The sequence below is a fragment of the Schistocerca piceifrons genome, chromosome 8, assembly GCF_021461385.2.
Source record: "Schistocerca piceifrons isolate TAMUIC-IGC-003096 chromosome 8, iqSchPice1.1, whole genome shotgun sequence".
Lineage (NCBI taxonomy): Eukaryota > Metazoa > Arthropoda > Insecta > Orthoptera > Acrididae > Schistocerca > Schistocerca piceifrons.
This window is the reverse complement of record NC_060145.1, coordinates 343,437,073-343,451,965: the sequence shown is the minus strand read 5'-3', so window position 1 is coordinate 343,451,965 and position 14,893 is coordinate 343,437,073. Positions and strand designations below refer to the sequence as shown.

The window sequence follows — 14,893 nt, the reverse complement described above, 5'->3', positions numbered from 1 at the left end:
CCCTAAAAAATTACAAAGGGAAAAAAGTTTATTGCTTACCACATTTTCGTTGTTCATGGAGTAAAACCAGCATCAGACATGACATTTCCATTTATTACTTCTTTATTATTGACTCTATTTGCTACAAAGTTTGCAGACAGTATCCAAATATCACGGTGAACATACTGCAAGATTATTCATATAGTTCGGGATATAGGATGTCATAAACATTGATATGCATGTAGAAATTGCTTTTATTTAAAATGGAGCGCAAATTACCCATGCTATAATCATCCACTGTTTCACAATGAGACCATTTAGCAACTTCCAACAAACTTTCAGCATAATTTCAAATCTTTTTCTTGCTTAAATCAAACAATGGAAAATCCAGAATGGAACGTAACAATATTATAAAAAGTAAAGTTGCTACTCACCATATAGCAGAGATGCTGAGTCGCAGATAGGCATAACGAAAAGACTATCACGAATAAAGCTTTTGTTAACAATAGAGAACACACACACACACACACACACACACACACACACACACACACACACACACACCTCACGCAAATGCAGCTCACACACACACAACCGCAACCGCAGTCTCAGGCAACTGAAACCACACAGCATTTCTTGCTTACATGCTTAATGTCAAATGTTTAATATATTAAATCATTTGTAAAATAACCAGGCATTTGAAACTGTTTTGTGAAAGTGAACTTGGTTTTTAAAGAATCAGGGGGTTTACCGGTGTAGCCACTTGCAACAGTTCTTTAGATGTCTACTGTGCTAAGAGTTTCACATCACTTTGAGAGTACCTACCAGTTGAAGCATGCAAGCATCCAAGTCATGTTTCAAATTTTGTTGTGGCACTGTAAACAAAAGGTGGCGCAGTGCTTCATTGTGTTTGTTCTTTCTGGAAGAAAAAATTGGAAATAACAGTCAGTACTCAAAATGGAAAACATAAAACTCATAGGAACAAAATAATTACAAAAACTCTTACAGTTTTTTGAGTTCGGACTCCTTAGATGCCTTCAGTTTGTTCTGGATATCAAGCTGTGCCTGCTCACTACTCAACAGCTGCAATGTCTGAACTTCTTTATCCACAATAACTAGCTTATCATCCAGCCTAGATCACAGAAACAGAAGAAATAAGTGTCAAAATTGTCCTAGCACTTTAGTTTTCTATTAGTTTAAATCTCAGCTTGTTATGTCCGTGATTCTTTTGACATGCTGCAACTTTTGACACCTCTTTCATATTAAAAATGACACAGTGAACATAACACTGCTAACACCTGATGAAAAAAAAAATCACAACACCAAAACATAATTAATGTAGAGTAATGAAAGTTTGCGAATAAATTTGTCTAGGTAACATATTTAAGTGATTAATACTGCAAGATCACAGGTTAATGTATGCACGAAGTAAGACATTGCAAATGTGAAATGCTGGTAGATTAATAATTGGTGCAACTACCAGAATGTTTAATGCAAGCATGCAAACTTGCTTGCATTGTGTTGTACAGGTGCCAGACTTCAGTTTGAGCGATGGAGTTCCACAACTGTTTTACTTAGTCAGTCAATATATGGACAGTTAATGCTCTCTGTGGATGATGCTGGAATTATTGTCGTGAAACTGAAGGTGATAGAGCACGGCTGGAGTAGTGTCCTTAGGAAGCAAATAAAGGCCAAGGTTAACATGGGCCACTTCATGAAGCCAAGGTGGTGATGGAATCACACCCACCAGGAAAGTTGCAGGTAGTGTGAAGTTAAGCTGCCATAGCAAGTGCCGAAAGCGGACTCCAGGAGGTACCGGAGAAGAGGGATGCGCCCCATTCTGGCGATCAAAGGAATCATCGAAGAAGGAGGCATAGGATGGATGGCCAAACATGGCAGATAAATGGCATGCATACCTGCTGAGGAGAAATTCATGGCGGTAGGACAGTGGTAGTCCAGCAGCTTCAGCATACAGACTCTCAACCGGGCTTGTGTAAAAGGCATCAGTGACCAAATGGATGCCACGATGGTGGATAGTGTTGAGATGGCTTAAGAGGGATGGACGTGCAGACGCATAAACAAAGCACCCTTAGTTGAGTTTTGAATGGACAAGGGACCAGTATAAATGGAGGAGGATGGTTCAACTGGCACCCTAAGAAGTACCATAGGGACACACAGGACACTGAGGAACCGCGTACAGTGGTCTGCCAGGTAATACACATGGGAGGACCAAGAGAGTTTCCCATCGAGCATCAGCCCCAGGAATTTCATAGTTTCAACAAACAGTAGGGCAACAGTCCCAAGATGTAAAGATGGTGGAAAAAACAATTTGCGTGCCACAAATTCATACAGACTGTTTTGTCAGTGAAAATACGAAAGCCATTGTTAATGCTCCAGGTGTAAAGATGATCGAGACACCACTAAAGACGCTGCTCAGTGAGACAGGTCTGTGGAGAGCTGCAATAGATGGCAACATCATCAACAAAACGGGAGCTGGAGATGCCTGGCGGGAGACAGGCCATTATAGGGTTAATGGCAATAGCAAAGAGGACGACGTTCAGGACGGAACCTTGAGGCACACCATTTTCCTGGATAAAGGCATCCGACAAGGTAGAATACACACACACACACACACACACACACACACACACACACACACACCTTGAAAACTTGGTCTTTTAAAAATTCCTGAAGGAAACGGCAGGTGGCAACAGAAGCCCCACTTGTAACGAGTACGGAGGATACCAGTTTTCCAGCAGGTGCCATAGGCCTTCTCTAAATCGAAAAACACCGCCGCAGTTTGGGATTTCCGGGCAAAACCATTCATGAGATGGGTGGACAAAGTAACGAAATGGTCAACTGCACAATGCCACACTCGAAATCCACACTGTGCATTAGTTAGAAAATTGCGAGACTCAAGCCACCATACCAGCCAGTCATGAACCATATGTTCCATCACCTTGCAAGCACAATTGGTGAGAGAGATGGAGCGGTAGCTAGAAGGAAGGTTTTTGTCCTTACTGGGCTTTGGTATGGGTATGACGGGAGCTTCAGGTCAAAGTCCGGGAAACGTGCCCTTTGCCCAGATGCAGTTGTATGTGTTAAGCAGAAAGTGCTTGCTTGTAAGAGAAAGGTGCTGCAATATCTGAATGTTGACAGTGTCTGACTCTGGGGTGGAGGATCGAGATGAACTGAGAGCATGATCTAGCTCCCTCATAGTAAGGGTGGCATTGTAGCACTCATGATTCTGAGAAGACAAGGGTATCGCCCAAGCTGCCTCCACTCGTTTCCGATGAATGAAGGCAGGGTGATAGTGGGAAGAGCTCAAAACTTCCGCAAAATGGCGGCCCAAGGTGTTGGAGACAGCAACAGGGTCCACGATAACATCATCTGCTACTGCCAGGACGGAAATTGGCAAATGGATCTCGGTCCCAGATAGCCATCGGGAAGTTGGCCCACACGACAGAGGAAGGAGTGGAACTGTTAAAAGAACTAGTGAATGAAATCTAGCTAGCTTTTTTGCTATCCTGAAGAACGCAATGACACTCTGCATGCATCTGTTTATAATGAATGCAGTTTGCCATTAGAGGATGATGGTTAAATCTCGGAGAGCATGTCTCCGAGTGCGAATTGTGTCGTGACACACCTCAGTCCAGCAAGGGACTGGGACACAGAGTGGTAAAGAAGAAATGTGAGGAATGGAACATTCTGCAGCAATAAGGATAATGTTTGTGAGGGGATGATGTGCATTAAAGTCACCGAGTAGCAGAATTTGGGGTGGTAGCTGCCCGATAAGCTGAAGAAAGTCTGCCATGGTGACATCGAATGACGGAGGGACATAAATGGTACAGAGAGAAAAAGTCAGGTGGGGAAGGAAAAGACGAATTGCAACAGCTTGAAGATGGATAGTCAGGGAGATGGGTTGACTATGAACGTCATCCTGTATGATTGCATAACGCCCTCACGAGATGAAATGCTGACCTCAGGGGGAAGGTCGAAACGAACCAGGAAGAAATGTGAAAGCACAAAGCAGTCGTGAGGGCGCAATTATATTTCCTGAAGGCAGAGTACGAGGGGATGCTGGGATGCTAAAAACAGCCATAAATCCCCTTTGTGGGACCGGAGGCCGCAAACGTTCCATTGGAGGACAATCATGATGAGGAAGAGATGTAGGGGTGTCACCTTAGTGGCTGCTGAGTGACAGCCTGTGAAGAGTCGCTACTACAGGGTACAGAAGCAGGAGAATCCTACTCCATGGAGTCGACAGAAGTATCGGCTTGATTGTTCTGTGTGTCTGTGGAGTCCAACGCTGAAAAATGGTTGGTGGTGCGCACCAGCGACATGAAGGCTGGCCGGGCTAAGGTATCACGTGGCAACACCGTCGAGGAGGATCTTCGAGTTGGCGAAGGGGGAGACCGTTTGCCTTCGGTGGACTCCTTTGAGCCTTTCAGGTTAGAGGAAGACTCAAGTGTCCTTTGGCTGAAGGGATGTAGGAAGTCTTCACGGGAGTACTCCTTCTGTCGTTTCCATCCCACCGGTAGTGTAGCTGGTGGCTTCGCCCCTTGAGGCGAGAGTTTGATGGCTTGTTGCACAGCTGGACAGGGGGATGGCAATGCTTCCTTGACAATGGCTGATTTCACAACATCAGAGCTGAGGTTGAAGTTGCATGTCTGCATGGCCATGTCCTTCATGGACAGAAGGGTAACAAGAACAGAACTATAGGCGCCAGATGGGAGAACTCAGGGTTTGTGACTAGCCAGGAACTCGTGAGCGACTGGTTATGGAACTTTTTCCTTTACCCAGATCTCTTGGACAGCCAGCTCATCAAGATACATGGGACAATCCAAAGAGGAGGCGGCACGGCCACCATTGCAGCTGATACAGCAGGGAGAAGGAGACAGAAAGTCGCCCTCATGTGCATCCCTACCAATGGTTACACATTTGGCTAGGTGTCCAGAAGACGTTCTAGTGTGGTTGAAATGATGACACTGGTAGCAGCGCATCGGGTTCTGAATGTGCAGCCAGGCTGTGATAATTTCACAGAGCAGCCTAGTGTGAACAACACCACGGGAAGAATTCAAAGTTCTACGTGTCTAGACACGAACATGGTAGCCATGGAGAAGCGAGGCGGCAAGCTGTTGTGCTTGAGAATAAGTAGCAGCCTCCAAAAGCAAAGTGCCATTCCATAAATGAGAGCAGGATTTCACAGGGCCAGCAATTGCAGCAACACCTTTCTGAATAATAAACTTATTTACTGTGGCCAAGGACTGATATCTTCAGTATGGAAATTGTGGTGCAGCGGGAAGGGTCTTTGAATGATTAGCCTTATTACGTATAGGTTTTGTAGGCGTTGATTGTGAAGGTGATTGGTTCATTGTGAGAAAATCGCTCATGATTGCCAGCATCTCTGATGGTGCGCTCCTTTCAACTGGGGCCCCTCCTTCACAAGGGGATGCACCCACTTTAGGTGATTGTTCACACCTCCCGAACACAAGACAGAGGGCCCAATGGGTAATTTGGGAAGATAGCAGCCGAGGCAATCACCCCTCCCTGGGCCTGGCCTGGACCAAGGGATATGTGTGAACCCAACCTGTTGACCCGTGGCTGGGAATTATGTGTTACCCAGTCACCTGTTATGTATCAGACGTGTGGGCCGGCCTTCAGGAGTTCACTGGGAGGAAGAAGAAAAAGAGGAACCTCAAATGCCAAAGCGGAGGAACGAGAGGAGAAGGAAACAAAGAAAGGAAAAGGGAGCGAAAAACAGTGGTGAGACTGTTCTTACATCAGGGACAGACAATGTAGAACATTGCCAATAACATTCCAGACATGCTCTCCAAGGGAGGGGAAAAAGAACAGCAAGAGGATAGACATGCAGCACAGAAGAGAAAAGATGCTGCAAAGACTGGGGCCCCGTGGTAGCCATGCACGAACCCACCAATTAGTGGCGAGCCCTCTGGGGAAAGCCATGGAATGATTCCATTTAAAATTGATCACCATAAATGTTAAGACATTTATCCCACTAGGAGACAAGAAGATCAATTCCTGTTCTGCAGAAAGTGGTCGGCTGCTGCTGGATCCACAAATGCACTCACTCTTGCACTTCCTCATCCGATAAAAACTGACATCCATGCATGTCTTTCTTCAGCTCACCAAAGATATGAAAATAACACGCTGAAGAATCCAAGCTGTACAGAGGACATTACAATGTTTCCCAATCAAATTGCTGAAGTGTAGACTTCGTCTGATTGGCAGTGTGCGGGTGTGCGTTATTATGCAACAGTATGATTCTGTCCAACAGCATTCCTGAGTGTTTTGACTACATGATGGGACTCAGTTTCTGCAAAGTGTCTTCATAATACTGCACACTTGTTTTGGTTCCAGGATTGAAAAACTTGACAAGCAGAGGACCTCTGCAGTTGAAAGAGGTGGTCATCATGATTCTACCAAACTTGAGTGAACAACTTTAGATTTCTTTGGCAGGAGGAGATGAGGTATGTTTCCAGTGTTGGCTTTACTGTTTGACCTCGGTCTACTGGGCAGAATCATCCTGTTGCATGATAATGCCTGCCCCCGAACCATCAATCGGACGAAGGCTATGCTTCAGTGATTTAATTGGGAAACACTGCAACATGCCGCATACAGTCTATATCTTTCACAGAGTGATTTTCACATCTTTGGCAACATGGTGGAAGACGTGTGGATGTTGGTTTCATTTGAACAACAAAGTGCAAGAGTGAGTGCAGTGGTGAGTGTCAGCAGCCAACTGTATTCTACGAACCAGAAATTGAGTGTCTTGTCTCACAGTGGGATACGTATCTTCAACATGTGTGGTGATTAGTTTTGAATGAAGCCATTCCATGGTCTCCCTGTGGCATGTGTGTGGTTTGCATTTGACTGTCCTACATGCAAAGTCCCATCCACAGACCAAAGGCCACTGTATGATGGTTTGAAGAAAACTGGTTGGGTTTGTGGGGCTAGCCTGCTAACGGCCCCAATCTACACAAATGGAACTTATCTGCTATTAACTAAAGCTTTGGTTTTATTCTAGATCAGTTTGCCAAAAAAACTTGGCAACAACAATTCAGCCCACATCAGGAAAAGGGCAACCAATGACACATTCAATGTCTCAGAACTTGGTGGGGCACTTCCTTGAGATTTACATGCTGTGATAGGGCAGAAGCAATGTAAATACAAACAACATTAAGTAAAATAGGCACTATTAAATTCTTACACCTTAAATCAGAGCACATTCAGGAGAACTCACGGTATTACACTGTTTTAAAAATTAATATGTATTTAGAACATTTCAGTGTCAAGCTCAAATCATTATGCAAGTGTAGTATCACCAAGGCACTTCAAAACAAAGGATGACATAAACGTTGAAGAATATTTTAACAAAACATTGATTACTGTAACTTATCACCTGTTGCTCTCTTGGTGCTGATCTCTAATTTCTTTTTTCAGCTGTTCTTCATCAAGTTCTTGACAAGCAGTTTCCCAGTTAGTTTTTGCTTGCTCCAGTTCTCTTCCTAATTTGACAAGTTCTTCACCAGATTTCTCTATCTATAAAACAAAACAACAAACCAGTTTTTCAGCAGATGAGATTTTGGAAGCACCATGGGTGTGTTGTAACATATGTTATTTTTAGCAAACAGCCTCTAAATTGATGACATATATTTTATTGAATAAAATGTTCTCGGGTTTCCAACCACATCAATTGCTTAAAACTACATGAGCTTTCGGCCAAGCACTTCTTGGCCATTGTCAAGTGGTATGACAGCCAGTGGACTGTTGGTGTGCCCTTATATACGCTAGCCGTCGGCTGGTGCCCATGACATTGCCATATATGGGCATGTTTTGAGTCGGTGTTTGATGTGCCCTCTTGGACTGCGCGATCGCTGGATTCCACGCAGCGCTAAGCTGCAAGCCACTGTCTCTATTCAGGTTGTTTGTGGTAATCTTTATTTCAATAGCTTCCTTTATTTAACTGTCCCAGAAGCCATTAGTGTGAGCCATGACAGAGGTATCGTCAAATTTTATGTGGGAACCGTTTTCTAATGCATGCTCAGCTAACGCAGATTTCTCTGGATAGCTTAGGTTATAATACCTCTCCTGTTCTTTCATGCGTTGTTCCACAGTGCGCTCTGTTTATCCAATGTACTTCTGGCCACAGTCACAAGGTATTTCGTAGACTCCAGGTGTCCTGAGACCTACTGCATCTTTAACTGGTCTCAGAAATTGATGGATTTTTGTTGGAGGCCTGAAGATTGATTTGATCTTGTGTCTTTTCAACAGGTGGCTTATCTTGCATGACACAGAGCCACAGATTGGCAGCAAAGCAAGTTTCTTTTCCTGACAATACCTCTGTCATGGCTCACACTAATGGCTTCTGGGACAGTTTAATAAAGGAAGCTATTGAAATAAAAATTACCGCAAACACCCTGAAGAGAGGCGGCGGCTTGCAGCTCAGCGCTGCGTGGGATCCAGCAAGAGGGCACATCGAACGCCGACTCAAAATGTGCCCATATATGGCAATGTCACGGGCACCAGTGACGTCACAGCCGGCAGCTAGTGTATAGTAGGGCGCACCAACAGCCCACTGGCAGTCATACCACCTGACAATGGCCAAGGAGTGCTTGGCCAAAAGCTCGTGTAGTTTTAAGCAATTGACACGGTTGGAAACCCGAGAACATTTTATTCAATGTTATCGCCGCGAGACTCTGCATTCATACATACATTTTATTATTTCTTTCTGTTATCAGTTTATAACATTTTCATCGTCACATGATGATTGCACTGCATTTACAGAATGAACTATTAATCAACTGTTGAATGTTTTGAGTGCCATGGTGCCAATGAAAGTGTCACAATTATTTCAGAAAACTTTAAATTTGATATGGTTACAAGTTAAATAACAAGTTTCATAATAAAGTACAAGTCCAGTTATACAATAATTTCTGTTGTGAGCATATTTTAAAGAGTGAATTATACCCTTCCTACCAAACAAAGGCAACGGCCGGAGGGGGAGGGTGTAAGGAACAGAAAAGGAAATATATCATTATGGAGTGAAAATACTCGTATAATCTCTTCTTGAATGATATACTATATTCTTTGCTCTGGTTTACTAAAACTGCTTATTCTTTACATCTTTGATAATGTATCCCACAAGTGATACACAGTGAAACATCTGTTGGCAAATTGTTGAGAGATATGCTGTCATTCATCAGTTTCACATCTACATCTACATCTACATTGATACTCCGCAAGCCACCCAACAGTGTGTGGCGGAGGGCACTTTACGTGCCACTGTCATTACCTCCCTTTCCTGTTCCAGTCGCGTATGGTTCGCGGGAAGAACGACTGTCTGAAAGCCTCCGTGCGCGCTCTAATCTCTCTAATTTTACATTCGTGATCTCCTCGGGAGGTATAAGTAGGGGGAAGCAATATATTCGATACCTCATCCAGAAACGCACCCTCTCGAAACCTGGCGAGCAAGCTACACCGCGATGCAGAGCGCCTCTCTTGCAGAGTCTGCCACTTGAGTTTGTTAAACATCTCCGTAACGCTATCACGGTTACCAAATAACCCTGTGACGAAACGCGCCGCTCTTCTTTGGATCTTTTCTATCTCCTCCGTCAACCCGATCTGGTACGGATCCCACACTGATGAGCAATACTCAAGTATAGGCCGAACGAGTGCTTTGTAAGCCACCTCCTTTGTTGATGGACTACATTTTCTAAGGACTCTCCCAATGAATCTCAATCTGGTACCCGCCTTACCAACAATTAATTTTATATGATCATTCCACTTCAAATCGTTCCGCACGCATACTCCCAGATATTTTACAGAAGTAACTGCTACCAGTGTTTGTTCCGCTATCATATAATCATACAATAAAAGATCCTTCTTTCTATGTATTCGCAATACATTACAATTGTCTATGTTAAGGGTCAGTTGCCACTCCCTGCACCAAGTGCCTATCCGCTGCAGATCTTCCTGCATTTCGCTACAATTTTCTAATGCTGCAACTTCTCTGTATACTACAGCATCATCCGCGAAAAGCCGCATGGAACTTCCGACACTATCTACTAAGTAATTTATATATATTGTGAAAAGCAATGGTCCCATAACACTCCCCTGTGGCACGCCAGAGGTTACTTTAACGTCTGTAGACGTCTCTCCATTGATAACAACATGCTGTGTTCTGTTTGCTAAAAACTCTTCAATCCAGCCACACAGCTGGTCTGATATTCCGTAGGCTCTTACTTTGTTTATCAGGCGACAGTGCGGAACTGTATCGAACGCCTTCCGGAAGTCAAGAAAGATAGCATCTACCTGGGAGCCTGTATCTAATATTTTCTGGGTCTCATGAACAAATAAGGCGAGCTGGGTCTCACACGATCGCTGTTTCCGGAATCCATGTTGATTCCTACATAGTAGATTCTGAGTTTCCAGAAATGACATGATACGCGAGCAAAAAACATGTTCTAAAATTCTACAAGAGATCGACGTAAGAGATATAGGTCTATAGTTTTGCGCATCTGCTCGACGACCCTTCTTGAAGACTGGGACTATCTGTGCTCTTTTCCAATCATTTGGAACCCTCCGTTCCTCTAGAGACTTGCGGTACACGGCTGTTAGAAGGGGGGCAAGTTCTTTCGTGTACTCTGTGTAGAATCGAATTGGTATCCCGTCAGGTCCAGTGGACTTTCCTCTATTGAATGATTCCAGTTGCTTTTCTATTCCTTGGACACTTATTTCGATGTCAGCCATTTTTTCGTTTGTGCGAGGATTTAGAGAAGGAACTGCAGTGCGGTCTTCCTCTGTGAAACAGCTTTGGAAAAAGGTGTTTAGTATTTCAGCTTTACACGTGTCATCCTCTGTTTCAATGCCATCATCATCCCGTAGTGTCTGGATATGCTGTTTCGAGCCACTTACTGATTTAACGTAAGACCAGAACTTCCTAGGATTTTCTGTCAAGTCGGTACATAGAATTTCACTTTCGAATTCAATGAACGCTTCACGCATAGCCCTCCTTACGCTAACTTTGACATCGTTTAGCTTCTGTTTGTCTGAGAGGTTTTGGCTGCGTTTAAACTTGGAGTGGAGCTCTCTTTTCTTTCGCAGTAGTTTCCTAACTTTGTTGTTGTACCACGGTGGGTTTTTCCCGTCCCTCACAGTTTTACTCGGCACGTACCTGTCTAAAACGCATTTTACGATTGCCTTGAACTTTTTCCATAAACACTCAACATTGTCAGTGTCGGAACAGAAATTTTCGTTTTGATCTGTTAGGTAGTCTGAAATCTGCCTTCTATTACTCTTGCTAAACAGATAAACCTTCCTCCCTTTTTTTATATTCCTATTAACTTCCATATTCAGGGATGCTGCAACGGCATTATGATCACTGATTCCCTGTTCTGTACATACAGAGTCGAAAAGTTCGGGTCTGTTTGTTATCAGTAGGTCCAAGATGTTATCTCCACAAGTCGGTTCTCTGTTTAATTGCTCGAGGTAATTTTCGGATAGTGCACTCAGTATAATGTCACTCGATGCTCTGTCCCTACCACCCGTCCTAAACATCTGAGTGTCCCAGTCTATATCTGGTAAATTGAAATCTCCACCTAAGACTATAACATGCTGTATCTCTCTGTGGATATCTTATACCCAACATCACAACACGATAACTGAAGTGTTCAGATACGCATTATTTTCATGAAGTATCTTTTGTCATGTGTCTTATTGAATGGAAAATAAACAATTTTTGTAGAGATCATCTCTCACTATTGTCACTTTTATCTCTGCCTGGCCTCAAAAATGGTTTCAAGAAACAAATCTCGTTCGATGCAGGAATGGGTAGAAATATGAAGGTACCAAATACGGTGAGCACTGTGCATGTTCAACAATTTTTAATTCGAATCTCTCATTTTGTAAGGCATCAAGTTAGTCAACAATTTATGTGGACCTTTTCCTCCTTAAATACAATGTTCTGCAACAATAAGACAAATAAAGTAATAGTTGTTGATAGATTGAAATTATATGCCACATGACACTATTCTCATCAGTAAAAGGATTATCTTAAACTATGAATCACCTTCTTTAACTATTTTGTATTTATCAATTTTTAAAAAACCTTGTGTTTTTGGTTGGGTAGGAAAATACAATAGTAAATATATTTTTCCAATAGATTTCTAGTCATACTGTTTAGCTTTTGTGAACTGCAGGTCCTTCAACAACCTTGGAACTACAGAGCAGAAATACCTGCATCTCAATGATAGAAATGAGTTGATCAAACAATGGAAAATCCAGGATGAAATAATTAAAATATTATGAAAAAGATAGATTTCTAGTGATCATACAGTGGAGATGCTGAGTCGCAGACAGGCACATCAAAAGCCAAAAGGCTTCTTCTGCATTGGACAACATACACGCACACATGTCCATACAAACTCAAGTCCCATTCGCATGTCCACTGTCTCTGGCAGCTGAGGTGATACTGCAAGCAGCAGTGGATGATGGGAGAAGCAATCTGGGTGGACAGAGAAAAGAGAAAGGAGGAGGCTGGGGGGTGGATAGCAGGGTAGGGGAGGGGGACAGTAAAATTCTGCTTGTGGGAGAATACAGGGACAAGGCAGGGAGAGGAGAGGGTAGGGCAGCTAGGTGCAGTCAGCAGGTTGACCAAGGGCAGGGAGGGTTGGGGAGCAGTGGTTGGGGGTGGGGGTGGGTAGAGTAAAAGGAGAGAAGTAAAAATACTTTGGGTGCGTTGGTGGAATAGAAGGTTGTGAGGTGTTGGAGAGGGAACTGGAAAGGGGATAGGTGGATAAAGGATGGTGACTAATGAAGATTGATGCCAGGAGGGTAAAGGGAAATTAGGATATATTGCAGGAAGAGCTCCCACCTGTGCAATTCAGGAAAGCTGGTCTTGGTAGGACAGATCAAGATGGTACAGGCTGTGGAATAGTAATTGAGAATAACTTCTGTGATTCAGCATCTCCACTATATGGTGAGTAGCAATCTACACTTTTCATAACACTGTGCAGACATGGGTTACTTTGACAAAAAAGTAACTCCCTTCACTTCTTTCTTTACAAAAGATCAAAGTTTTTACTTTCTGCACAAATAACTTAAATGTCATGGTGATTTATTATCTCACACACACACACACACACACACACACACACACACACACACACAGTTAAATATTACTTATAACCACAGATGGAATAATTTTTTGAGGCATCTCATAATTTTCAATCCCCACCCCTGTTCCATTGCAAAATTATCATTAAGAAGATACTCTTCTAGAGCCTGGAAAATATTGGCCACAACCTTTCCTCCATATGAAATCAGTTTCCCCTCTTTTGCCACAGGACCATCACTTTTCCCCTGTTGCTTTGACGGCCATTTTATTTTTAAATTGAAATTGTGGGACCATGCAACACCAACAGCAACAAACTGGCACATCAAATCAGTTGCATTCTTTTCAAATTGGGCAAAACGTTGATGACATATGGTCACATTTGCTTTTGACCAAAACTCAACAGGTACAGCATCCATCTTGCACAAAACTGAGATGTGTCAATAATCTTAGTAGATGTGATACACCGTGAGATATGAACTAATAAAACCAACTAAAGAAATCATGCACCATACCTGACCACAATAGCCCCATAGCATCTTAGGTTTTCTGTGTGTGACTGATGGTATGTTTTCAGTTTCTAACTGAGACAATGATATATGAGTGCAATTTCTCATGACAATATCATTGTATGATTAAAAAAAGAAAGAAAGAAAGGCAAATGTTTTGTGAAATAATTTGTCTACAAGTAATTTATTTATTTTATTCATTTATTCACGTTTGATAGATCCAGTATACTAGAGAATTGTATGGATATGGAATGAGTTATAATTATACATGAGAACAGTAGCCTACTTACAGATGCTAATAGAAAGTAAGAAGTAAAATCAGGGAATAATGACATGCTTCTGAAAGATGCTCAAAATCATGTACAGTAAATGAGATGCCAATTGAGAATTTAAAGTTTAAGGTTTAACTTAGATTTTGATGATGATGTTTGGTTTGTGGGGTGGTCAACTGTGCAGTCAGTGCCTGTACGAAGTCCCAAATTTTTGCAGTCCAATTTCTTAGACAATACAATCTAGCCAATGTCACGAATGGTGATGTGAGGAAATGATGAGGGCAACACAAACACCCAGTCACCGAGCACAGAAAATCCCCCCACCTGGCCAGGAATCGAACCCGGGACCCCCTGATCCAGAGGCAGCAATGCTAGCCACCAGATCACGAGCTGCGGGCTACTTAGATTTTATACATGACATTAGAGGATATTTGCTCAGTGGAACTTTAAATTTTCATTAGCAACTCATTTACTACACATGACTTTGAGCATCATTTAAAGATGTGTCAAATGCTTCTCTAATCTATTTTATCTCTTACTTTTTGACAAATCATTCCATAAAACATTTGACCTCTCTTTCTATTTTTTTCTTTACTTTCAAGCAATCATTCGTCCCCCCTCCCCTCCCCCCCGCCAAACCAGCCTGGTCAATTTGGTAACCCATTTCCCACTCTTTCATTGGTTATGAAAATTCAAATAAAAATTTTTCCTCAAGTGACCTAATTTTTTCTTAAATTACCATAACTTCTTTAAACCAATTAAAATGCATTGCTTCATTCTACATGTACATCTAGTGCAACCATAAAAACAAATAGTACTTACATCTTCAATTTCTGTTTTGACACTCCATTCTTCAGCTTTATTATCTTCTGCTTGTCGTTTTTTTGAGGTGATTTCCTGCTCTAGCTTTGCTTTAGTGTCTCTAGTGAACAGAAACATAAGAGAAAGAAAAGTTAATGTCCAATAGAACAAATGAGAATTAGATCCAGCAACATGAA

The 14,893-nt window shown here is 42.6% G+C and overlaps 1 protein-coding gene across 1 annotated transcript in view; it reads right to left on the bottom strand.

Moving 5' to 3' along the window:
- Positions 1-14,893, bottom strand: part of LOC124712340 (DNA repair protein RAD50-like) — a 191,942-nt gene that overhangs the window by 113,686 nt on the left and 63,363 nt on the right. Inside the window, exons 8-11 of the mRNA XM_047242635.1 lie at positions 14,718-14,817; positions 7,403-7,542; positions 986-1,111; positions 805-898 (exon numbers count right to left, since the gene is read on the bottom strand). Of these exons, the coding sequence (XP_047098591.1) occupies positions 805-898; positions 986-1,111; positions 7,403-7,542; positions 14,718-14,817 (460 nt within the window). The remainder of the gene's footprint in view (positions 1-804; positions 899-985; positions 1,112-7,402; positions 7,543-14,717; positions 14,818-14,893) is intronic.